The sequence below is a fragment of the Pipistrellus hanaki genome (assembly GCF_964339955.1).
Source record: "Pipistrellus hanaki genome assembly, chromosome: 13".
NCBI classification, from domain to species: domain Eukaryota; kingdom Metazoa; phylum Chordata; class Mammalia; order Chiroptera; family Vespertilionidae; genus Pipistrellus; species Pipistrellus hanaki.
Window position 1 is genome coordinate 29,465,062 of NC_140515.1, and position 24,708 is coordinate 29,489,769.

Genomic DNA, 24,708 nt, shown 5'->3' on the forward strand with positions numbered 1-24,708 from the left:
AACAATAGCCACCCACCCCACCCCCACCCCCTCCCGGGGGCCTCGATGTCACACATCTGGAAGAGCCTGCCCAAGGGCACTGGCCTGTGCCTACGCAGGGAGAGGGGAGAGGGAGAGGGATGGGGAGGACACAGGGAGAGGGGAGAGGGAGAGGGATGGGGAGGACGCAGGGAGAGTGACGGAGGGCTGAGAACCCGCCTCACCTCGGGGTCAGGAGGAGGCCCTCGGCCACTCTGTCCCCGGGGCTGTGTCCTTGTAGAAGCCCTGCCCCCTCAAAAGGAGGAAGCCCCAGCCCCCTCCAGCAGAGTGAGTCACTGCACGAGGCCAGGCCGAAAATAATGGACCTCAGGAACTGAGAAGGCTCCTGCCAGCGGGGGAGGAGGAGACCAGAGGCCCAAGGGGACAGACTGACCAGGGCCCGGATGGACATGCAGGGCCTGGAAAGACTGAGTAAGGGGGGGGGGGGGCCTTGGTCCCCCCAACAGGGTCTTCCTTCCACAGAGTAGGGCCGACGACTCCCCACTCACTCCTCGCCCTGAGACCTCCTTAAACAAAACCCACCCCAAACACAGCCCACGGGGGCATGAGGCTCTGGGAAGAGGAACGGTGGGTATGTCTCAACCACAGCGCTGGGCGGCCAGCCCTCCTCCGGCGGGCCCCTGCTCCCCGGGACAGTCTGCCTGCTCACCCACTGTGACCTTTCTTTCCAGGGCAGCCAGCCAGCCGGGCGGGTGGTGGGCAGCCGTGGGAGCCTGACTCGGAGAGAAGGAATCCGAGTTTTCTGTAAGCCCCAGTGTTGGGCACACCCACGAATAATTAAGCTCGTGAGATTCCTGCCGCCACCAGCCCGAGGACCACAGAGGAGGAATGGGGCAGGGCAATCGGGGGCCTGGCCTCAAGGAGGGCTCTGGAACCACCAGAAGTCTGAGCTTGGGATTTGCGGAAGGAGAAACGGAGGCTTCCCGGGGCAGCGGCAACGCCTGGGGTTCCGATGGATTCCCAGGCTCGGACACAGACGCAGAGCATGGAAGAGGCGAAGGGTTCCACACCCCAGATCCCCCTGAAGCAGTGACCCCTTGTTGGTGCGCTTGCTTGAAGAGAACTGCACAAAGTTCCCTCCGGCACGCTCAGGTCATTCCCCACAACTTCAACACACACACACACACACACACACACACACACACAAACCTGACCCCCTTGTTACTCCCCAACCCAGCCCCAGACACCCTGCCCACCAGCTGGTGTGTCCTCACACCTGGCCACTCCTCATTCCCTCCTGAGCCTCAGGGCCGGTCCTGCCCCCTACAAACCCCCCCGCTGACCTTGGCACCTCCCCACCAAGGCCTCTGGTCAGACAGACACTCCCTTGCTGCGTGCTCCCCGCCTATGCCCCACCTCCGGGCGGGCGCACACCTGAGCTATGACATACACCGTTAGCTCTCTCCAGCACGCACCTATCCACCGCCTGATCCCCTCCCACACACCTGTACGCCAGCGCTCAGCTGAATGACCTCACACGCGCACCTGGGCCGTATTCGCGCTAGCTGCCCCCATCTCAGCGGGCACCTGTACCCTCGAGGGTACCCCGAGTCCCCGCAGAGGCACCTGTGGTCCGGAGTGCACACTCGTGCCCCCGCCGTCCGCTCACACCCAGTGACCCGCAAAGCGCGCAGCAACCCGCCCAGGCACCGGCCCCGCTCTCCCTCGGCGCCCCGAGCTGGGTCCCCCCCCCTCCTCCCCGCAGGGCCCCGCCCGCGCTCACCTGGATGTTGCGCTTGCTCTCGCAGGCTGGCCCGGTGCCCTGCACCACGCTGTCGAGCACCGCCACCACGTCGGGCGCCGGCTCCACGAAGCAGGCGGTGCGCGCGGCGCGGATGGCGGCCTGCACGTCGGCGAAGCGGAAGGCGCAGAGCGCGGCGGGCGCCGCCCGGGCCGCGGGGGCCCCCTGGGGCCGCTCGAACACGGCGAAGAGCAGCTCGCGCGCGGGGAACACGGACACCAGGCGGCTGTAGAGGTCGCCGCGGCCCGCGCCGCCCGCGCACTGCAAGCCCAGCTGGATGTAGGACTCGGTGAGCTTCTTGGCGTCGCCGCCGGCGCCGCGGGGCAGGCAGATGCGCGCCAGCAGGCTCCGCGCCTGGCTCTCCTTGTCGCCCGCGCGCGCCTCGCTCGTGAGCGCCAGGTACGCGTAGGACGGCGCGCCCGGCGGGGGGCCCGGCGGCGGGTGCAGGAAGGCGCGCACGAAGCCCAGCTTGTGCTGCTCCTTGGCGCCCTGCTTGATCTTGAGGATGTTGTCGTCGGAGGGGTTGAGGTCGAAGGTGAAGAGCTTGGCCAGGTCGCCGCGCGCGTCCAGGGAGCGGATGGCGATCTCGGGCGTGTTCTCGAAGCGGTGGTCCTCCAGGCTGCGGTTGCGCGGGAAGAAGGCGCTGCCGTAGCCCGTGTACGTGGCGCCCACGAGGAGGCGGCTGCCCCCGGTGCCGGGGCCGGCGGCGGGCGGCAGCACCAGCCCCACGGTGGACGCGTTGGGGTGGTTGGCCGCCACGTTGAGCATGCTGGGGAACACCGTGACCGGCTCGGCGGGCGGCGCGGCGGGCGGGAAGCGCACGGCCACCGCCGAGATGTTGCCGCGGCGCCGCAGCTGGCAGAAGCCCTGGTAGATGGAGCCGCACACCACCACCAGGCCCTGGCCCGGGTCCAGCTGCAGGATCTTGTTGTAGTTGTCGGTGAGGCGCCGCGGGTGCTCGCACGAGGCCTGCGGCAGCTGCGGGGCGTGACACAGCGGGCTGTCGGCCACGGGGCCCACGGCCGCCTCGGCCTCCAGGCTCAGATTCTGGCTCGACAGCTGGTAGAGGCGGTTCACGGCCGCCAGGTACAGCGTGCCGGCCGCGCCGTCCAGGGCGAAGTTGTTGGTGGGCGTGGGCGAGGGGAAGCGGCGCTGGACCTCCAGGGCGCCGGCCCGCGCCGCCGCCAGCAGCACCGGCAGCAGCAGCAGCAGCAGCACCGGCGGCGGCGGGCACGGCCGCGGGGCCCGGAATGGCGCGCGCGGCGGCCGGGGGCTGGCGGCGGCGGCGGCGGCGGCCCGGGCGCTACGGGGTGCGCCGCCCGCGGCGCGACGAGCCATCCGGGCGAGCGCGGGCTGCGCGGCGCGGCGAGTGCATGGGGCGCGGCGCGGCCGGGAGCCCGGAGCCCGCGGGAGGCAGGAGGCGGGGGGCGGGCCCGGGCCGCGAGGCGCTTCCTGCCCGCGCCAGCCGCCCCCGGCCCCGGCGCCCCGGCCGGGCTCCGCGGCGCAGCGCAACCGGGGGCGGGGCGGGGGCGGCTCCGCGGCGGGCACGCCCTCGCGCCGCGCCCCGCCCGGCCGCGCCCCGCCCTCCAGCCCCTGCCCGCCCCCCGGCCGCCCACCTTCCGCGGCGCCCGGCCCCGCCGGCTCTCCGCTCCGGGCGCCCCGGGCCCCGCCCCGCCCGCTGGCCGCCCGGCCGGCTCGGCTGTCGGAGGGCCCGCGCCCCGCGCCCTCCAGGACCCTCCGGCGGGCGCGGCGTCCGCGGCCCGAGGCTCCCTTCCCCGGCGTCGCCGCCGCCTCCGTCGCTGGTTCTTCTTTCCTTCCTTCCTCCCGGCGGCTCGGCCCGTCGCGCTCGGGCTGGCTTTTTGCTTTCTTTCCTCTCTTTTCTCCACCCGCCCCCTGTCTCTCAGTGTCTCCCTGTCTCTGTCTCTGTCTCAGCCCCCTCCCCGGGTATGTTGTCTCTCTCTCCCTTCTCTGTTGGTCTGTCCTCAGCTCCCTCTCCTCTCTCCGTCGCTCCCTCAGCTCGCTCCCTCCCCCTGCAACTCGCGGTCTCGCTCCCATCCCTCGGACCTCCCTCTTCTCCATCTCCGTCTGCCCCCTTCTCTCCCTCTCTGCCTTCTGGGTCCACAGCCCTCCCTTCTTCCCATCTCCAAGTCTCTGCCTTTTTACCCTCTTTCACAGGGCACTGTCCAGGCCTGGGCACCACCCTCTTAGTCCCCAAGATCTGTCCCCCCAAACCCGAGCCCCATAAAAGGGGTTTTATAAATGGTGGGACAGAGGGACAGAGGGACAGAGAGACAGAGCTCAGGGTCAGACTCAGCCATCAGGAAAGCGGAGAGAGGAACTAGTTCAGCATGTGCCAGCACGCGGGGCAGTCTGTCTGCCCTGGCCACACCCATGAGGCCCTGGTCCTGAGTGAGTGGCCCCCAGCGGCCTCCTATGGAGACCCCACCCTGTGGGTCTTTCCTGCTCACTTGCAGCTCACCAGGAGGCACCCCCTCTTTGTGGGGGACTCTGGAAGGACCTAAAGTCCTCTGATGGAGTGGGAGGTCAGCCACATGAGCTGGCACGGGGCCTCTTTCACCTGGAAGGAGCAGGCAGACACTGAGGTGGGAGGGAGGCAGCCATGATTCCAAGGTCTCAGAGCCACCTGGCAAGGGTGGGTGCTCAACCAGGGCCCCTCTAGAGCTTTCCATGAATTGACTGGCTCCCTCCTCCTCACAGCTGCCCTCGGAGGCTGGCACTCTGACCATCCCACTTCACAGTGAACTGAAGCCCCAGAGAGAAGGGACCGGCCGGAGGCTCAGCTCATAAGGAGCGGAACTGCGATGTTTGAAAGCCAAGGTCTGTTGGCTTTGAAACCTCCCCAACTCACCCCCAGTCCCAGGCCAGCTCTGGCCCCTCAGAACCAGAGACCCAGGGGGTCTGATGGGCCCACGTGGTTCCCTGCGGCCCTTGCTCTAAGGGTGGCCTGGCCTCAACGGACTTGTCCCCACACCACGCCAGGAAGGAAGGACGGGGGTGTCTCTGTGCGCCACAGGCAGGAAAAGCCGGGCCTGCAGCAGCCCCCTGCTTCCTCAGCCCAACACCCTGGCCTTCCCGCCTTCCTGCCGGCAGTGTTTGCCCACCACCCTGCCTTTTCCAACCCCCCCTTCCCCCTCCCCCCTCCCCGGGTCCTGCCAGCACTGAGAGCTGGGAGTGCTCGGCTGTAAGAAACCAGAGGCTCTGCCTCTGGCACCGTCCTCCTGGGCTCCAGGCCCCGCAGGGGACAGCCAGGCAGGACCCATGACCCCCCCTCCAGGGCTCACGTTGTACAACCTGTGGAAGCGGACTGAGGAGCCCAGCGGGGGTGCAGGAGGCTGCCTGCCCCATACCCCTCCCCCCACTCCCTCCTCCGCGCCCTCCCCCATCCGTCCATCTGTCCGTCTCCCTTCAGCCTCATCTTTCCCCGGCCTTCCCACCCCAGCTCTATTTATGTCTTTTTGCTCCACCCGTTTTTTCTCTCTCTTTGTCTCTCCCCAACCCCCTCTCTTTTCACTCTGTCTTTTTGTGTGTATCTCTCTATTTCTCTGTGTGTCTGCCTCTCTCCGTCTCCCTCCCTCTCCCCCACTCCTCTCTCCTCCTTTCGCCCCCTCCTAGCTGCTTTCCCCGTCTCCAGCTCATCTTACTGAATCCTGCAGCTCCCCCCACTGAGCCCTGAGGATAATGCTCTGTGTCCTCGAAGCTCCGCCTGGCACGCACTGAAAGATGGTTCTGGGCACACAGCACGACCTGCCCAGCGGAGCGGCAGGACTGGAGCCACCCTGGCTGGGGGATGCAGGGCCAGTTAAGACTGCAAAGAGCTCAGCCAGGGTCCAGGAGCCCTGGCGTGAGCTGGAAGTCCAAGTACAGCATGGCCTAGGGCAAGGCTCTTGCCCGCGCTGAGCCTCAGTTCCCTCGTCTGCACAATGACAATCATCACAGCGCACTGGCCCCTGGGAGGTGTGAAGGCTGTAACGTTCCAGAAGGCACAGTCCCCGGCGAATGCCCATTTCTGTCCCCTTGCATGGAGCGATGGCACACCAGGGCCCCACTTCCTGTCAAGAGCCCCCTGGTCGCTAGTGGAGTCCAGTCCTGCCCTGGACAACCTCCTGCCGTCCTCACCGGCGGCTGACAAAACGGATCATTGAACCCGTTTCAGAGATGGAGAAACTGAGGGACATTGGCAAGGTGAGGATGTAAACTCAGATCTATCTCCAGATCCTGAGCTTTCTTCTCTCTGCCCATTAGCTGGGAGCTTCTCCCGGTTAGAATGGGTCATGGTGGCAGCCACCCCACACCCCTGGCTGGGCAGAGGGGGTGCTGATAACTTTTTTTTTTTAATATATTTTATTGATTTTGTACAGAGAGGAAGGAAGAGAGATACAGAGTTAGAAACATCGATGAGAGAGAGTCATCGATCAGCTGCCTCTTGCACACCCCCTACTGGGGATGTGCCCACAACCAAGGTACCTTTACCGGAATCGAACCCGGAACTCTTCAGTCCCCAAGCTGACGCTCTATCCATTGAGCCAAACTGGTTTCGGCAAGGGTGCTGATAACTCTTGTCAGAAGAAAGGAAGGAAGGAAAAAAGGAAGGAAGGAAGGAAGGAAGGAAGGAAGGAAGGAAGGAAGGAAGGAAGGTGAGGAGTCTTCGCAGAAAGAGTTTAAGAAGAAGCCGATGAGAGATGGAGGGTACCCAGGAGGGGAGGTTAGGTGGCATCCAGCATTAACTAACGCTGAATTAACTAACTCAGATTAACCAGCCCTGGATTAACCACTGGATAACTTTGGAACATACTGTGACTCAGGTCATTTTCAGTTTGTGTTCAAGCCTTCTGATCATATCAAGGAGAAGGTCTCTGTTGGCGCTAATGTATCTTTAATGCCTCTAACATGTGTCATTGTCCATGTTTAATAGAAAGAAGGTCTCAAGCTCACTGGTGTTGACACCAGTATTCTAGGAGTCACTGGGAGAGCCCTGTTTTCCTTACAACATTTGCAGTTATTTTCTGATTTTGGCAAGTGATACTGGGTTTCCAGGTACAATAATGATGTCAAGTTTGCTTAAAAAATGCAGTTATTGAAGTTTTTAAAATGTGAGTTCATTTAAAAAAAAAATATGTTCTTATTGATTTGAGAATGAGAGAGAGGTAGGGAGAGAGAGAAACATCCATCTGCTGCCTTGTGCTGGGGATTGAGCCCACGACCTGGGCATGTGTCCTGCCCAGAATCGAACCAGAGACCCTTAGTGCATGGGACAGCGCTCAACCCACTGAGCCACACCAGCCAGGCAAAGAAAAAGGTGAGTTAATTTAAAGATACACGTGCAGTAGGCCATAACCCAGGTGCATGAAACGCCTGGAAGTTGGGAAACACTGACCCAGTGTGGTGCCTTCGCAGGTGAGGACAGGGTGGCTCAGGGGTAGCAGGCCCTTGCAGGGGCGCTGAGGGGCAGGGGCCAGCCTGGCCCAGAGAAGACGGGCCTGGGCCTTTCCCCTGCCGGGCGGGGGCTCCCTGCCCTGTCCTGTCCACCCTTGGCTCCCGCTGCCCAGGGCAGAGCTGAGAGGAGGAGGAGGAGGAAGTGTTTTCCTTCTGCAGCTGGAAAAAACAACAGTGGGCCCGGCTGTGCTGGGAGGAGGGGGCTCCGATGCGGGGCCTGGGCTGAGAGAACGTGTTCCTGCAGGAAACGCTCCTGATACCTCTGATACACGCTGACTGCTCTGAGCACCGCCTGGGACAGGGAGGTGGGGGAACAGAACCCTCCGGGACAGCTCAGAACCCCCCTCAGGGCCTCTGCAGAGGGGGAGGGAGGGGGGAGGGCCAGGAGCGGAGGCTTCTTGGGGCTTTACCCCTATGGATCCCTCCTCGGAGCAGCCTGAGAGGCGGGGTTTGCCAGCCCGTTTCACAGATGGGGACACAGGGTCAGGGAGGTGCCAGGGCTTCCCGGCGGGGCACCGCTCACTGGCCTCCAGCCCCTGCCCTCCACCACTGCCTCTCCCTGCCCCTTGCCTGGGAGTCAGAGCTGAGTTCCACCACAGCGCTGCCCTCGGCGGCCCCTCCTCTCCCGGAGCCTCAGTTTCCGTGTCTGGAAGGAGGGGAGTGAATCCTCCTTACAGGGCCGCTGTGAGGATGGAAAAACATGCCCGTGTCACATGGCCCCGCGTGCCTGGAAGTGGTACCCACGTCTCTCCAGCTCTGAAACTCTGCTCCCCCCGCCCCCCCCCCATCCCCCGGCTCCTCAAAGCGATCACTGTACCCCACTGAGGAGAGCCCCCAGACCCAGTGAACGGTGTCACCCTCGTGGCAGCTGCCACGGAGGCCTGTGGTCAGTGCCGGGCCAATGAATGGCGCGGATGCATAAGAACACCTGCTTCATTATCCATCCCTCCACCGGCCTCCCTCCTCTCCTCTCAGAAACGCGGACACCACGGTCCAGAGAGGCCTAGGGGCCTGGACGAGGTCACACCGCAAACAGGCGGCCCAGAGCCACTCCTACTCCCTCTCTAGCCCTCCTGGCCCCTTCCTATCCGCCCCCCGGCCATTGCCACCACAGCCCACCGAGCGGCCGCAGGAGCCGGGTGACCCTCACGCGGCCGCCCTGACGGGGACCCAGCACCCATCACGCTGATGCGTGTACGTTACAGCCGATGGCGGTGCTGCTGGCACGGCTCCGCTGGCATTTCCCCGGGGCAGATGCCACCGGGGACTGGGCGGTTCCCCCACCTTCGGAGTTCTGGAGTGCCCTCCCCCCTGCCTCTGGGGGCTGCCCCCAGGGGTGAGGAGGGGGAGCTCAGGAGGAGTGGCCTGCCCTTGCCCCAGCAGGCAAGTCCCCGTCATTTCTCTCTGTCTTTGTCTCCCCGTAGGCTGGAGGAAATGGTTCTCATTCCTGCGTGAGAGCTGCCCTCTCCGCTCTGGGCACATCCGTGCCCTCTGCAGTGGGGAGCCAGACCCCCGTGCGCCCATCCCGGGCGCCTGGCTGCCCAGCCCCGCGCGGCCCCTTTGTGCTCTGTGCGCCGGATAATGGGAGGCATTCTCAGACGGGCGGTCATGGGTCTGGGCCCGGAGCGGACCCCGGCGGCTCCACACTGAGGCCTCTGTCCGGCAGCCTGCGCCCCGGGGGTCCCCACCCACATTCCCAGGCTGCCGCCATCTCTGGGGGACAGGGAACGGCACCAGGGCGGGCTGGGGGCGGGCGGCCCGTGAGCGGACAGTAGGTGCTCCATGGATGCTACGCTAACAGTGGAAGCCACAGGGAGGCAGAGAGCCCAGAGCTGAGTGAGGACGGGGAGTCATGTGGGGTGAGCACCCTCTGTGCCCTGGATGCTCCCTGGCCAAAACCTTGCAAAAGAAGCTCCACTCTGTCCCAGTAAACGTCTGAGGACATTTCCCCCACTTCGGGTGCTCCCGGGAGGCCGTGGTGGGGACAAAACCATTCCTGGAAGCACCAGCGCTGGCGGTGGGCAGGCAGCTGTGGGCTGAAGTCCAGGCCTTCCAGCTGCTTCCAACCCTCACCCCTTGGTCGGCTGGGACCTGCAGGGTCTGGAAAGTCAAAAGGTCGCTGGAGGTATGCAAGCAGGAGGCCCCAAAGAGGGAGATGGCTGAAACCGGTTTGGCTCAGTGGATAGAGCGTCGGCCTGCGGACTGAAGGGTCCCAGGTTCGATTCCGGTCAAGGGCGTGTACCTTGGTTGCAGGCACATCCCCAGTGGGGGTTGTGCAGGAGGCAGTTGGTCGATGTTTCTGGCTCTCTATCCTTCTCCCTTCCTCTCTGTAAAAAATCAATAAAATACATTTTTTTTTAATAAAATAAAAAAAGAAAAAAAGAAGGAGATGGCCTGAAATGGAATCAGTTCTGAGATTTCCCCAGCTCTGGCTGAGCACCCGCTTCGTGCTGAGCACACACGTGAACTGGCCATCTTTACCACTCCCGGACGACGCATCTGAGACCCTGTTCTCACTCCGCACACACAGGGCACCCGGGAGAGGCTGGCGTGGAGGAGCAGGGCCTGGTCTTACTTGTCCTGTGGCCCACACAGCGCCCAGAGCTGGCTCCTCTCTTGTTTTCTTGGTCAACTTGTATGCATCCCTCAAGACCCAGACCACACATCACCTCTGGGACGCCTCTCCCAGGGAACGGCTAGGCATTCCTCAAAGCCCCGCGAGAGGGCCCTTCTCCTCAGGAGTGTCTCAGCCCTGACGCAGGGCTGGGAGCTCCTCCTGTGAGCCTGCTCACCACACGTACGAGGGTGTCCGTGTGGGTGGGTCACATCGTCGCTGCCAATAAATGTTGGGATGGGTGGACGGATCACCACCCAGGATGTCTGCCAAGCAGACAGGATGGTCATGCTGGCTGCCAGAGACCTCCTTCCCGGGCAATGCCAGCCAACTCTGCCAACGCTGCCTTCCTGACCCCCGTTTGTCCACGGAGCCAGCCCACCTTCACAAGGCCCTGCCACCCTGCTCTGTTTTGGCTTGGGAGACCCACTGACTCTCAAGGCGAGCCCTCACACTTGATTCTTGGTGCAGTTCTGAGGGTCCTGCCCCCCTCCAGGAGAAACCCTGGGCAGAATAAAACACTAGGACAGAGTTCTTCCTCCCATCCTCCCTCCCTTTTTCCTTCCTTCCTTCCTTCCTTCCTTCCTTCCTTCCTTCCTTCCTTCCTTCCTTCCTTCCTTCCTCAATAACCATTGACCAACCACCTACTATGTGCCAGGAACTGGGGATGTTATGGGGACCCTACTGACATGGTCCCTGACCTCAGCCCAGTCTCACGGGGGAGACAGTCTTTAATTAAATAACTCAAATAATCCCATAACTGCAAAGGGCCTTTCCCCTAATCAGTCTTCACCAGTTCTGTGAAGGGGACGCCGGGGGATCTGAGGAGAGCTTCTCAGGGGAACTTGAGCCATCATGTCCGTGGGGACTTGCCCATGGCAGTGAGGGTGGGGCCGGGGAGGGTGTAGGACACCGAGAATGGCTTTCAGAGGGAAGGGACAGGATCAGAATGGACTGGGGGTGGGGGTGGGGCAGGCAGGTCATGACGGGGCCTGACCGGTGGCGGTGAAGGCAGAGCAGGAAGAAGACCAGCCAGGGGGCTATTTAGGAAGTGGGCTCCCAGGACTGGGCTGAAGGGGGTGGGGTGGGGGTGAGGAAAGGGAGGCCCTGGGTAGGGAGTTCCCAGGTCTTGGGCTTTACCAACCTTTCTGAGTCAGAGGGTACTGGGGTGGGGGGATCCAGACCTTTTGCAGACTCCACCACAAAGCCTCCACACAGACTCTCTCCCCTGTTTGCACGCTCTTAGAGGACAGAGCCCAGCCCAGGCCACGGCTCTGGGGGAGGAGGGCCTTCTCACAGACAGCTGCCAGAGAGGCAGGGCCCAGTGCCGGCCCAGCTCCCAGCAGCCGGAGAGAGGCATCGGGGCCCAGGGAGCCGCCCGGTCACAAGCCTCTCCCGGCACACCAGCCTACAGGTGCCCCTCCGGGGTGGTTCCCGGTGTGTGTGAGGGGCAGGGGCGGGAGGGTGTGTGTGTGGGGGGGGAAGATGAGCATGGATGTGAGACGTGCCTGGAAGTAGGGGTGTGACTGTGTGTGTGTGTGTGCGTGGAGGGCATGTCAGGGTCACGTGTACACAGATGGGGATCCAGCTACATGTGGGGGATGAGGGTACAAGCAGGTCTGCGGGTACAACAGGCCGATGTGAGAAGTCGTACACAAAGGCCGCCCCGGACCACCGGTCTGCCACGGCTCTGCGCTGGGGTTCGGGCCGTTAGAGGCCACCAAGACCTTCTCTGCCCAGGCGTTGGTCCTGGTCCCGCTGCCCCAGGGCTGACACAGGGTTTCCCCATGAAACTCCATGGCCTGCCGAATCAACCTTCGATAGCACCGTCTCTGCCCTGGAGGGTGCGGCCTGGCGTGGAGAGCCAGCTCTGACCTTGGATGGTCCGCACTTACCCTCGGGCAGCCCAGCCTGCACGTAATTACTCAGCCTCGCAAAAGTCCCCGCCGCCGCGGAGGAACTGGGAGCCAGCTCTCCAGGGACTTTCGGGTGACACCACCTCCCGTCTTACTCAAGAGCAGCCTTCGGGCCGCAGGAGGAGCGGCAGCCTCTGCTTGTGCTGCTCCTCAGGCTCGCCCACATCAGTTAAAATCCGAGACCCAAAGGCCCAGCACGGAGAGCGAGTCCCGCCACAACCCCGAACTCCCCCTCCCTGCCCTGTCCCCCTGCTGATGTCTCCGGACTCGGCTCTGGCCTCTCTTCTTTTATTCCTCCATCTTTAAAATGTTTTTCTATTTGATTTGAGAGAAGGAGGAAGGGAGGGAAGGAGAAAGGGAGGGAAGAAAGGAGGGAAGAAGGGAGGAAGGGTTTGTTGTCCACTTATTTATATATTCATCGGTTGCTTCTTGTATGTGCCCTGGCTGGGATCAAACCCACAGCCCTGGTGCACCAGGACAGCGCTGTGACCAACTGACCCGCCAACCAGGGCTTATGGCCTCTCTTCTCACAGTCAGCCTCCCGACCTCCCAGGCTGGGCAGGACCCCCTCCTCTGGGCTCCCATGGCCCCCACACTGCCTCCATCCGAGCACCCACAGGCGGCCATGCGCCTGTTGCTCTGGCTCCCTGGGCAGCCGGCAGGCCTCTCCGGAGCTGGCTCTGGCCGGGCCATTCGAGGCCATCGGGACCTTCTCTGTCAAGGCAACTGGCCCTGGCCCTGCACACCCGCCTGCACAGTCCTCTGCGCACACTAGCGGTGTCGTTTGGTTCAAGCCCACATCGCCAGGCAGAGGTTGGACTCAAAGCAGGCTCACAAGAATGAATGAATGAATGAATGAATGGGAGGGGAGATGAACAAATGAATGTTCTCCATCGTTTTCTTGGCCTTGACCCTCTCCCCTGCCCGACCCGTGGAGGCTGTCATCACCTTCCAGGGAAGGTCGGCGTCCCCTGCCCTGGCCTGGGGAGGGTGTGTGTGTCTAACATACAGGTTTTCCTGGGCCCGTGGGCGGCAAACTGCAGCTCGAGAGCCACATGCGGCTCTTTGGCCCCTTGAGTGTGGCTCTTCCACAAAACACCACGGCCTGGGTGAGTCTATTTTGAAGAAGTTGTGTGAGAAGAAGTTTAAGTTTAAAAAATGTGGCTCTCAAAAGAAATATCACCGAAACTGGCTTGGCTCGGTGGATAGAGCATCGGCCTGTGGACTGGAGGGTCCCAGGTTCGATTCCGGTCAAGGGCATGTACCTGGGTTGCGCGTGCATCCCCAGTGGGGGGTGTGCAAGAGGCAGCTGATTGATGATTCTCTCTTATCGATATTTCTAACTCTATCCCTCTCTCTTCCTCTCTGTAAAAAAATCAATAAAATATATATTTTTAAAAAAAGAAATATCAATTGGTGTACTGTTGACATTTGGCTCTGTTGACTAAGGAGTTTGCGACCCCTGAGCCAGTGCATTCTGGGGCGGGTTTGGCGTCCAGCAGAACACAGACCTGGGTAGTGAGCGGTGAGTGCATGGGCCTGGGCGGAGGCAGGCCGGTGGAGACCAAGCAGCTGTCTAGGGGGGTAGCCCCCGCCATCTGCCCAGCGTCCAGGGGAAGCTATTTCCAGCTCCTGGAAACAGGAAGTGAATCACGGCTGGAGAAGACAGACAGGCCGGACGCATGGCACCTCGGGTGCGATTGATGAGCGCCTGGACGGAAGGGCCAGCCTCGGAGCAGGGAAGCAGGAAGGAGGCTGGAGGAAGAGGATAGGAGGGGAGGCCTCCCCAGCAAAACAGGCAGCCCCGTGGGGCCCCAGAGGAAGGCGGTGAGGTCAGCGCAGACCCAGCCACCCGGCCCGTTATCCGGCCACACCTGGGCCCGGCCGGGAGGGCGGGCGTGGCCACAGCCCAGCTGGCACTCTCCGGGGCCCCTCCGGCTGGGCCTGCACTGAGCTCACGTACGCTCCACAGGGCACAGGGTCTGTCTGGCCCGTTTTACAGAAGCCGAAAAGAAGCAGGGGCTTGCCAAGGCCGTGTCGGCCACGGGCAGCACGGGACGTGAACTCAGCTCTGTGTGGCTGTGGACATCTCTCAGGTGGTACGGGAGGTCCCGGGGCTGCCACGCTGGCCCCAGGGCAGCCACCAAGGAAGTCTGGGGCAGGTGTCTGAGGCTCTGGCTGAAACAGGCAAGGGTTCTGGTCCTAAGTCGGGCTCTCTATGGAAACAGGGCGCATGTGGTGCCCCTCCCCTCGCCTCAGTGTCCCGGAACCCGCTCCAGGGGTATGGCTGGCCAGGCCAGGTCAGAGCCAGGGGTCTGAGGAAGCTGGGGCTTCCTGGGCAGGAAGCCAGGGGCCCCCTTCCTTCCGGCATCGCAGCTGGGGCTCCAGGAACCCCACGGCTGGTGTGGGCTGGGTGGTGGGGGCACCACCCTGGCACCTCCATTCCAAACAAGAGCTGTGCTGGCCCATGGAGGGCAGGTCTGTCCGAGGAGGGAGACCGGGTTACTTTCACTTCTTCTCCGGGACCCAGTGCACCGATCCCTGCCCTCCAGTCTCACTTCCCCCTGCTACTCACGGGCAGAGGTGGGCCCCTGTGTCCGGAAGGGAACCAGGAGCTCCCATGGCCTGAGCCCCAGCCCCCGGCCTGGGCGTGGGCAGGCCTGCAGCTGCCGATGGGCCCTGAGGCCTCAGGCCCAGCTCCCGGGGGTGCATCCTGGGTCAGAGGTCAGGGAGAGGCAGCACTGGGCAGCAGGCACCCCCAATGCCTGGCCTTGCTGGGCTATGACTTGTATAAGTTGGGGGCGGGTGGAATGAGGTTTTCCTCTCTTTGTCTCTGAATTTTCTGTTTCCACAAAGAATGTGCATTGTTCGTGTTAAACGTAAACTCGGGACAAAGGCCATCGAGGGTTGAGGGGAGGAGGGTTCTGGTGGAGTTTTGCAGGGAACCAGAGGTCAAAGGGAATCTGATGGCAGCTGCACCCGCCGGGAGGAGTGGTGGGGCCAGGGGCTTGGATGCAGACACCCAGACGGCTGTCCGGACGGGAGATGGGGGCACAGAGCAGCCGCCCGGCCCGCCCCAGCCTCTTCCCTCCACCACCGCTCCTGTGGCTGGACTCCCCGGGTGCCCCGCAGGCTCCTCCCTGGAAGCGTCGGAGGAACCCCAGCTCGACAAGTTCCGGGCAAGTCGCAGCCGGACGCCGCGCCTGTTTCTCCCAGATGTTGTGGAGCATTAAGGAGGGGCAGAGCCAGGCACACGGCGCTGTGTGAACACGGGGGGCTGGGCTGCACTCCATGCCCTTGGGCGGGGGTGGGTGGGTGAGATGCCCCGCGGAGCGGTGCTGTCCGCAGGCCGCCCTGCTATTCAGCACCTCGCCGGGGGGCGCAGGTGTTTTCCCAGGAGGTGCCTCCCTCTGCTGCCTCTACCCCCATGCCTGTCCCTCTCTCCTCAGCGGCCCCCGGCACGGAGCCTGAGCCTGGGCCCTGGCCCTCGGGACCCCCTCAGGCCTACCCAATGCTGGTCCCCGAGATTGGCCGGGCACAGAGGCTAAGAGAGGAGCCTCCGAAAAGGCTCTTACGTGCTGCAGCCACAGGGTGATTTACAGCAGGTCTGAGTCGTCGTTTTCCCCCCACCCCCAGCCCCCCGCCCCGCCCATAACTCACTCCCCTCTGCAGGACCTTGGCCCCTCGCACAGGATGCTGGGAGAAGGGGGGGGGGGTGTCGTACTAAGTTTAGCGTTAGTGGCCGGCCAGGCAGCTCGAGGTGATTTATGCCTCCAGGGCTCTGCTTTTGCCTCCCTCCGCTGTACCCTTCCGGCCGAGAGACCCTCCCACCTCAGGACCAGCCCCGGCTCCGGCCCCTGCTAAGCTGGTTGGGACACCTGTGGGACGCCCCTTAGACCTCGGGTTAATTTCGCCAGGGCTGCCCTTATCCCCATGTTACAGGTAAGGAGACAAGCTGAGAGAGCTCACCGCCCAAACTCACAGCCCCGGGCGCTGTCCCATCCGCACCCGCTCTGGGCCTATACCCGCTGCCGCTCCGGCCCCCTGGCCTTCCCATCTGAACCGGATTCTCCCCTTCTGCTTCCCCCCCTTCCCCGAGATCAAGACCCTTGAGCAATCCGTGAGGACCGTGGTGCAGGGGCTGGGTCCCCGTTTCCATGCTCTGCTCAGCTGGGGTCCGCGGAGGGCCATCTGTGGGCCCCGTGCTGAGCTCAGGGTCTCACGCAGGGGGCACGGCCCTCCACCGACACAGCCAGCCGCAGCGGAAGGTCGATTATAACGAATGAGAGCAGGAAGGCGCGGCCGACACCGGTTCAGTCCTGGTGGGGGAGATCGGGGAGGGCTTCCTGGAGGAGGTGTTGCTTCAAGGAGGCACTGGAGCTACCGATGGGGCCGGGTGTCAGGGTGGGAGGGGGACAGCACGTACAATGATCCACAGGCAGAAAGGAGCACCTCGGGTCTCTTCCTAATGCTTGCCCTGCCTGGACCCCTCCCCCCTCCCTCCTCACCTCCTCCCCGGTCCCCGCTGACCTCCCCCGCCCACACTCATCCTCTCCTGGCAGCGCTTGGAACACCAACACCGGAAAGGAAAGTGGGAATCCAGCCCCGCAGCTCTCAGACGAGGAGAAACTGCAAGGAAGGGGGCGGGTGGGGGGAATCTCATTGTTTCTGCTCCCAGATCCTTCCTGGAAAACAAAAACAAAATCAAACCCCAGCTGGAAAGGCTTTATCTGGCCAAGTTCTCAAGGAGGGGGCTTGGATCGTGGGCCGTGAGGAACCCCAGCGAGTGGGGCCGGGAGCCCGTGCCCCTCAGCCCCGGAGGGGGCACCGGGCCCCTCCACGCCCCTCCAGGCGGGCGGCCGCGGGGGCTGGCTCTTCCCTGACAGGGTCACTCACTCCCCCCGCAGCCGAGGAGGCCGGGCACCCAGCAGAGCCTGGCCACCCCGCAGGGCTGGGATCTGTGTCTGAGTCTCTCTGACCCCAGAAGCCGCCAGCTTGCCCACTTCACAGGGCTCCCGAGACACACCATGAGGAAGTGTTGGTGTGGTCACCTCCTCCACATTCACACCTCCAGGGACAGGGCGCTCACTCCTCAAACTCCGTTTTCACGCAGTTCACCCTGTCAGGACTGCCCACTGCTGCCCCACTGCGGCCTGGCTCCTGATTCCTGACAGGAGCACCAGGAGGCTCTGAAGGGACAGGAACGGGGCTGGAGGAGCCGACCCACGGGCCACTTCAGGATGGGAACGAGAAGGGGAGGTCCCGGGAGGGAAGGTAAAATCGGGCCCTGTCTGGCAGAGACGGGGTCCCTGGGAGACCTGCTCCCCAGGCCTCTCACAACTCTGTGGGGAGCGTCCGCCCGTCAAGGTGCCGGCCAGGAGGTGCTCCCCATCGCCCTGCAGTCCTCGCAGGGGTGAGAATCAGGCCCATTTCACGGATGGGGAGGTGAAGCCCAGGCACTGGGGCAGGCCCCGCAGACCCGGGCGGGGGCCCACCCTCCCCGGGGTTGGCCTGAGCCCCCGGCCGGGATTTTCCCAGAGCGGAGGCCAGGAGCTCAGGTCCCCAGTGTTTGTTCAGGCCTGGCCGGGGCTCCGGGCAGGCGAGGCGGAAACGGCCACAAGATGTTTGTCCAAGAGGGGGTCAGGCTGGGCGGCCAGGAGGAAGGAGGAAGGAGGAGGAAGGGCCGGCGGACCAGAGCCCTGAGTCAGCACCCTTTGTGGCCTGGACTCTGGCCCCCGGGCCTCTCCTCCCTCACCCACAGGGGCAAGCGGCACACAATGGGCTCTTAGGAGATAAGGAATCCGGCTGGGAGCTGGAGAAGCTGGCACCTCGTCAGCCCCGCCCTCACGCCCCTCCTGTTCTCCCTGCTGTCCAGCCGCAGCCATTCTCCCCTCTGCTGGGAGACCCGCTGCTCCACCCCACAGCGAACATAACCAGAGTCTGATCCCTATCCCCGCCGACCCCACCCCTCAACCCCACCCCCCAGGTCTGGCTCCCGGCTCCCACCTACCGACTTCCAGCCTATGGCAATACCCTCCTCACCGTCCCCACCCCGCCCCCCCCTGCAGACTGTTCTGGGCTTCAGCATCTGAGGATCCTATTAACATGCAAACTGTATCTCCTCTCTTCTAGCTCAGCGCTCGCTCACCAAGGCCCCCACCTCCCTGTTAGCTAAAGGCTGCCATCTGTTATGAGCGAAACAGTACCCGCCCCCCCCCCACACACACACACCCCAAAAATACAGGCTGAAGTCCTAACCCCAGCCCCTCAGAAGGGGACAGTATCTGGAGACAGGGTGTCTGAAGAGGGGATCACGTTCACATGAGGGCTGGCGTCCTTCTAAGCCGGAGAGACGCGTCCAGACACCGGAATGACCGGTGAGGACGCGGCGAGAAGGTGGCTAAGCCCCAGGCCAGAGAGAGACCTCAGAAGAAGAAGCCAAGCCTGCTGACACCTTGATTTCGGACTTCCGGACTCCAGGCTGTGAGGAAAGAAGTGCCTGTGGTTAGACCGGTGGTGCTCGGTTTCGGCAGCAGCCGGAGCCAACTAAGCACCACCTGACCCCATGACCTCACCAGCCCTCTTCTCTTCCCCTTTCTCTCTGCTCCAGCACCGCCGGCCTCCTCGCTGTTGCCTTTGCGTTGACTAGGCATGCTCCCAGCGCCAGGCCCTTGCCTCTGCCTGGGAAGGCCTTCCCCTCGGGCTGCCACCTTCTCGTCACTCAGGCCCCTGCTCACACATCCCCCTTCAAAAAGGCCCTCGCCAGCAGAGCAGATAGGTCAGGACTCGGGTTGAAACCCGGTCCCATCACTTTTGACCTGGGGACTCAGTACCAGCTCTTTCCCCTGAAGCATCTGGGAAGGTCTGGGGCGTAGGAAGGTGCATGCCCCTGAGGCATGATGGGGCAGACATCTGTCCACCTAGGGCCTGGCTCTGGCCCAGGACCCCACCTGGACCTAAGTTCTGCCTGGAAGGCGGGGAAAGGCTGGGGCACTGATGGCACTTCCCGGAAGCGGGGAATGCTCTGGGTGTTTGCTCACTGGTTTAGTCAATAAACTCTCTTAAGATGACACCATACCCACTGCAGGAGCTGAAATTTAAGACTCACAACACAAGTGCTGGCCAGGGTGTGGCGCCATGGAGCTCTCATACACTGCTGCAGGGGGGGGGGGGGTAAGAGTATTTGTGTGTGTGTGATGGTGTAGCCACTCTGGAAGACCATTTGGTGGTTTCTTTTAAAAGTCAAATGTAGACTTATGCAACCTAGCAATCCCACCCCTAGGTACTGAAATAAAATGAAAACACACAACCACACAAAAACCTGTACACAGATGTTTACAGTAGGCCTATTAATAGTTGCCCTAGCCAAAACCGGTTTGGCTCAGTGGATAGAGTGTCAGCCTGCGGACTGAAAGGTTCCAAGTTTGATTTCTGTCAAGGGCATGTACCTTGGTTACGGGCACATCCCCAGTAGGGGGTGTGCAAGAGGCAGCTAATCGATGATTCTCTTTCATTGATGTTTCTAACTCTCTATCCCTCTCTCTTCCTCTCTGTAAAAAAATCAATAAAATATATTAAAAAAAAAAAAAAAAGTTGCCCTAAACTGGAAACAACCCAATGCCCCACAGCTAGTGAATAGATAAATAAATAAATAAAGGTACATACAGTCATACAATGGGGTAATAAAGAATGGACTACTGGTTTGGATCAGTGGGCAGAGCGCTGGCCTGCAGACCAAAGGGTCCTCGGTTCGATTCCAGTCAAGGGCAGGTACCTTGGTTGCAGGCTCCTCGCTGGCCCAGACCCTACCCTGGTGCATGCAGGAGGCAACCAGTCGATGTGTTTCTCTCGCATGGATGTTTCTCTTTGTCTTTCCCTCTCTCTCCCACTCTCCCTAAAAATCAGTGGAGGTGAGGATTAACAACAACAACACCAACAACAAAACCAAAAGAGGATGGATCTCAAAGTCAGAATCTAAAGTCTTCATACTGGAGAGAAAAATCCGGTCAATGATTGTCAGGGGCCGGGGTTGGGGTCAGGGATTGACTGGGAAGGGGCACCAGGAACTTCTTGGAGCTGGGAATGTTCTCCCTTGTTCTGAGAATTGGTTTCTGGGTTCAAATGTGTAAAAACTCACCATAGCTTTTCCACTATCCCCCCTTCTCCCAACACGCACACAGCTGGCTGCAATGCACTCGCTCTGAGCTCCGAGCTCCTGCCAAGGCAGTGCCGCCCGCTTCCTTCCAGCCCACCCATCGTGACCATCCACCAGCACCTCACCCGCCATGATGGGCAGTTCTCGGTATCTACGAGCCCCGGGAGATGGCCGACGGGAGGTGCCTGGCGGAGGGGAAGATGGTCAGTAGGACAGAGGGTGACAGTGATGACTCGCTGATGGCTGGAAATGCCTCCGCAGAAGGCCCCGCGGGCCAACGTGCCGAAAACACAGCCACCACTGGTGTGGATATGGACGTCACCAACCATCATTTGCAGGAAACCTGAGGAAGCCTACAAGAAGCACATCCAAGATGACAAGACATCAATCAAAGGGAAATGGGAAGAGGAAGCCAGAAAGAGTAAAGCCGCCCTAACCGGTTTGGCTCAGTGGATAGAGTGTCTGCCTGTGAACCGAAGGGTCCCGGGTTCCATTCGGGTCATGTACCTTGGATGCTGGCTCATCCCCAGTAGGGGGTGTACAAAAGGCAGCTGATCAGTGTTTCTGGCTCTCTATCCCTCTCCCTTCCTCTCTGTAAAAAAAAAAAAAAAAAAAAAAAAAAAAAATCAATAAAATATGTTTTAAAAAAGAAAGAAAGAGTAAAATCTTTTATGACAGGGGCTGCAGAACAGATCAAGCACCTCCGTGCCAATTCCAAAAACTACCAGTTCTGAATTGTGAAAACGTGAATACAGACGGCCTGTCGCTCTGCCGGGCTACCGAGAGGATGGAGCGACCCCCTATATGGCTTTCTTTACGGAGGGTTCAGAAGTGGGAAAATGTTAACGAGTTTGGCGATTTGGATCCATCACCTGTCATCATAACCGGCTGCTGCTTTCCATCCACACACCGGGACTGGGACGTGGGGCTGGTGGTGGTATCGTGAGCTCTTCATTTATTTAGACCCGGATTTATTTGGAGCGGAGGCATTGTTCTTAAGAAAAAAACATGTCCTGTAGGTTGTCTAAAAATAAAATGCATTTAGACTCATTTGAGCGAATGCCTCTTAGTTTAATGCCTCTTAGCCTGGAGACGCTAGAGCCTGGTTGTGGACCACTATTATAAAGCATGCAGACTGTCTGCAGTGGGAACTACTTCTGAGACTGGGGAGATAAAAACACAAAAAAACAAAACCCAAAACAAAAATCAAAAGTCTTGCCGAAACCACTGTGGCTCAGTGGATAGAGTGTCGGCCTACAGACTCAAGGGTCCCAGGGATGATTCCGGTCAAGGGCATGTATCTTGGCTGTGGGCACATCCCCAGTGGGGGGCATGCAGGAGGTGGTTGATCAATGTCTCTCTCTCATCGATGTTTCTATATCTCTCCTTTCCTCTCGGTAAAAAATAAATAAATAAATAAATAAATAAATAAATAAATAAAATGTATTAAAAAAAAAAGAAAAAAGAATCAAAAGTCTCAATTCTGAGTTGAAGCAAAGGGAGAAGACCATGCTCACAGCAGCCCACATTGGATGTGGACTCCTTAGATACAAACAGAAGTAGCTAACTGGAACAGAGATTACTAAAAGAACCATCATTTGAACAAAAGGGGACCAATACAAAGCATTGTCTGAGCTTATTTATCCTGTCAAGTTAGAACCAAGTTCTACAGAAATCTAGGTCTCCGGGAATCGTGTTGCAAGCTCTTGCCAGGTTTCATGAAATGGGGTTGGCAAATCCTGTAGGACTTCAAGGCGGTTACATTTTCACATGGGAAAGTCAGCAGGTCCCGGACAGGAGCTCTAACGGGGGTTCAGCCGCATCGGCCGCTGCCACGATCGCTCGTGTTTAGAAGGCTCTGGCGCGAGATGAGTGACAGACCTGTGTGGCCTAACATCAGTGTGTGGGCCTCTGAAAAGACAAACAAACTCATCACAGTTCACAACGAGCTTTGTCCATTTCCCTTTTTGTAAATATATTACCTCAATTAAAAAAAAAAAAGTTTTAAAAAGCAACCATCCCCCTCGCCAGGCCGCCTGGGGACAGAGCTGGGTGGGAGTGGACGCTGGCCCCTAGGACAGCTGTGGGCAGAGCTGGGGGGGGGGGGGGCTCAGATTCGGGTCCCCTCCACTCCAGCGCCCTTTGGCGGCTGAGAAAGGCCGGAAGCTGGGGCTGGGGGGAAGGGGGTGACTATTGTTCCCAGGTCCACGCCAGCCCCGCCTCTGCCATTGTCCCAGGGGTGGGGTCCGCTGGAGCCAGGTCTGCCAGTGGGGCCCGGAGGGGAGGGGGCTGCATGGGGAGGGGATAGAGGGTGGGGATGGGGGGGGGGTCTGTAGATTTCGCTCCCAGAATCTCCTGCCCCAGCTGTCCCTCTCGCTTGGAAAGGCGAGGTCCCTGCACTGGACCCGGGACTGACCACCCTCCTGGGATGTCCCAGCTGGGCGTCCGCATCGCACCCCTCTCTCTGCAGCGCACGCTGTCCTGGAGAGAAGGCCCACCATGGGCACCCCCAAAACACACCCATTCCCCCTTGGAGCCTTCAGCCCCTCCGCAGCCACAGATGCCTGGGAGGGGACACTCCTGGGGGACGGCCGCCTAGGAGCCGAGCTGGGGAGTAAAGGAACCGGGACAAACAGCCCGCCCCTGCCAGAACCCCCCTGCCAGAGCCCCCCCTGCCAGAGCCCCCTCCCCCAGACCCCTCCCCCAGAGCCCCCCCTGCCAGACCCCTCCCCCAGAGCCCCCCCTGCCAGACCCCTCCACCAGGGCCCCCTCCGCCAGAGCCTCTCCCCCAGAGCCCCCCCTGCCAGACCCCTCTGCCAGGGCCCCCTCCGCCAGAGCCTCTCCCCCAGAGCCCCCCCTGCCAGACCCCTCCGCCAGGGCCCCCTCCGCCAGAGCCTCTCCCCCAGAGCCCCCCCTGCCAGACCCCTCCGCCAGGGCCCCCTCCGCCAGAGCCCCCTCCGCCAGAGCCCCCTCCCCCAGATCCCCTCCCCCAGAGCCCCTTCCCCCAGAGCCCCCCCTGCCAGAGCCCCCTCCGCCAGAGCCCCCTCCCCCAGATCCCCTCCCCCAGAGCCCCCTCCCCCAGAGCCCCTCCCCCAGAGCCCCCTCCCCCAGAGCCCCCTCCGCCAGAGCCCCTTCCCCCAGAGCCCCTCCCCCAGAGCCCCCTCCGCCAGAGCCCCTTCCCCCAGAGCCCCCTCCCCCAGAGCCCCTCCCCCAGAGCCCCCTCCGCCAGAGCCCCTTCCCCCAGAGCCCCTCCCCCAGAGCCCCCTCCGCCAGAGCCCCTTCCCCCAGAGCCCCCCCTGCCAGATCCCCTCCCCCAGAGCCCCCCCTGCCAGACCCCTCCCCCAGAGCCCCTCCCCCAGAGCCCCCTCCCCCAGAGCCCCTTCCCCCAGAGCCCCTCCCCCAGAGCCCCCCCTGCCAGACCCCTCCCCCAGAGCCCCCTCCGCCAGAGCCCCTTCCCCCAGAGCCCCCCCTGCCAGAGCCCCCTCCCCCAGAGCCCCCTCCGCCAGAGCCCCCTCCCCCAGAGCCCCCTTCCCCAGAGCCCCTTCCCCCAGAGCCCCCCCTGCCAGAGTCCCCTCCCCCAGAGCCCCCTCCGCCAGAGCCCCTTCCCCCAGAGCCCCCCCTGCCAGACCCCTCCCCCAGAGCCCCCTCCCCCAGAGCCCCCCCTGCCAGAGCCCCCCCTGCCAGAGTCCCCTCCCCCAGAGCCCCCCCTGCCAGACCCCTCCCCCAGAGCCCCCTCCCCCAGAGCCCCCCCTGCCAGAGCCCCCCCTGCCAGAGCCCCCTCCCCCAGAGCCCCCTCCGCCAGAGCCCCTTCCCCCAGAGCCCCCTCCCCCAGAGCCCCTCCCCCAGAGCCCCTCCCCCAGAGCCCCTTCCCCCAGAGCCCCCTCCCCCAGAGCCCCTCCCCCAGAGCCCCCCCTGCCAGAGCCCCCTCCCCCAGAGCCCCCTCCGCCAGACCCCTCCCCCAGAGCCCCCTCCCCCAGAGCCCCCCCTGCCAGAGCCCCCCCTGCCAGAGCCCCCTCCCCCAGAGCCCCCTCCGCCAGAGCCCCCCTTCCCCAGAGCCCCCTCCCCCGGAACCCCCTCCCCCGGAGCCCCCTCCGCCAGAGCCCCCTCCGCCAGGCGCTGGACACCGGGGAGACCGGACAGGCAGGTGCTGCTCACGGAGCCCCCATCCCGCTGGAAGCCGGTGCACAGCAGGAAGTCAGCGACTGGGCAGTGCGGGGCTCAGGGAGTCCAGGGCCATCGCAGGCAATGGGGGAGGCGGGGAGCTGGGGCATGGGAACCGCGTGGGCAAGGCGGGGAGGTGGGAGAGTGAGCCTGTGGGTGCGGCGCATGGAGGTGTGGGTTAAGAGAGAGAGAGAGAAAGAGAGAGAGAGAGAGAGGTCCTGTTGGGAGCCCAGACTCTAGGGGAGGGCCGGGTTTGAGCGTCTGCAACCAGCTGAAATTCTGACTTCTCTCAAACCTAGATTAAGGTGCCTTCACTTTGGTTGCACAAGAGATGCACCCGCAGTGGCTCCTAGCGTCAGAGTGAAGCCAGGAGCCGCCGCCTGAGGTGGGGAGTTTAAGGTCTCCGGCCCCAGGGTGCGCTCCCTGCAATAGCCACCAGGTGGCGACAGAGACCAGGCTTGTCTTGCCAGAGTTCGTTTTGAAATAATTTCCATTACAAAGTTGTGAGAACAGTACGGAGAACTCTTGGACACTCTTCTTAACCTAATTCACCAAGTTTTAGCATTTTGACCTCCCTTTCTGCATGTTCAAGTCCCCTCCAAGCATCAAAGAGAAAGTTGCAGATCGG

The 24,708-nt window shown here is 62.1% G+C and overlaps 1 protein-coding gene across 1 annotated transcript in view; it reads right to left on the minus strand.

Moving 5' to 3' along the window:
* The window catches only part of PLXND1 (plexin D1), a 60,908-nt gene extending 57,668 nt beyond the window's left edge, over nucleotides 1–3,240 (minus strand). The window contains exon 1 of the mRNA XM_084902552.1: nucleotides 1,763–3,240. Coding sequence (XP_084758678.1) covers nucleotides 1,763–3,118 — 1,356 coding nt within the window. The 5' untranslated portion in view covers nucleotides 3,119–3,240. The remainder of the gene's footprint in view (nucleotides 1–1,762) is intronic.
* Between the last annotated feature and the right edge of the window lie 21,468 nt (nucleotides 3,241–24,708).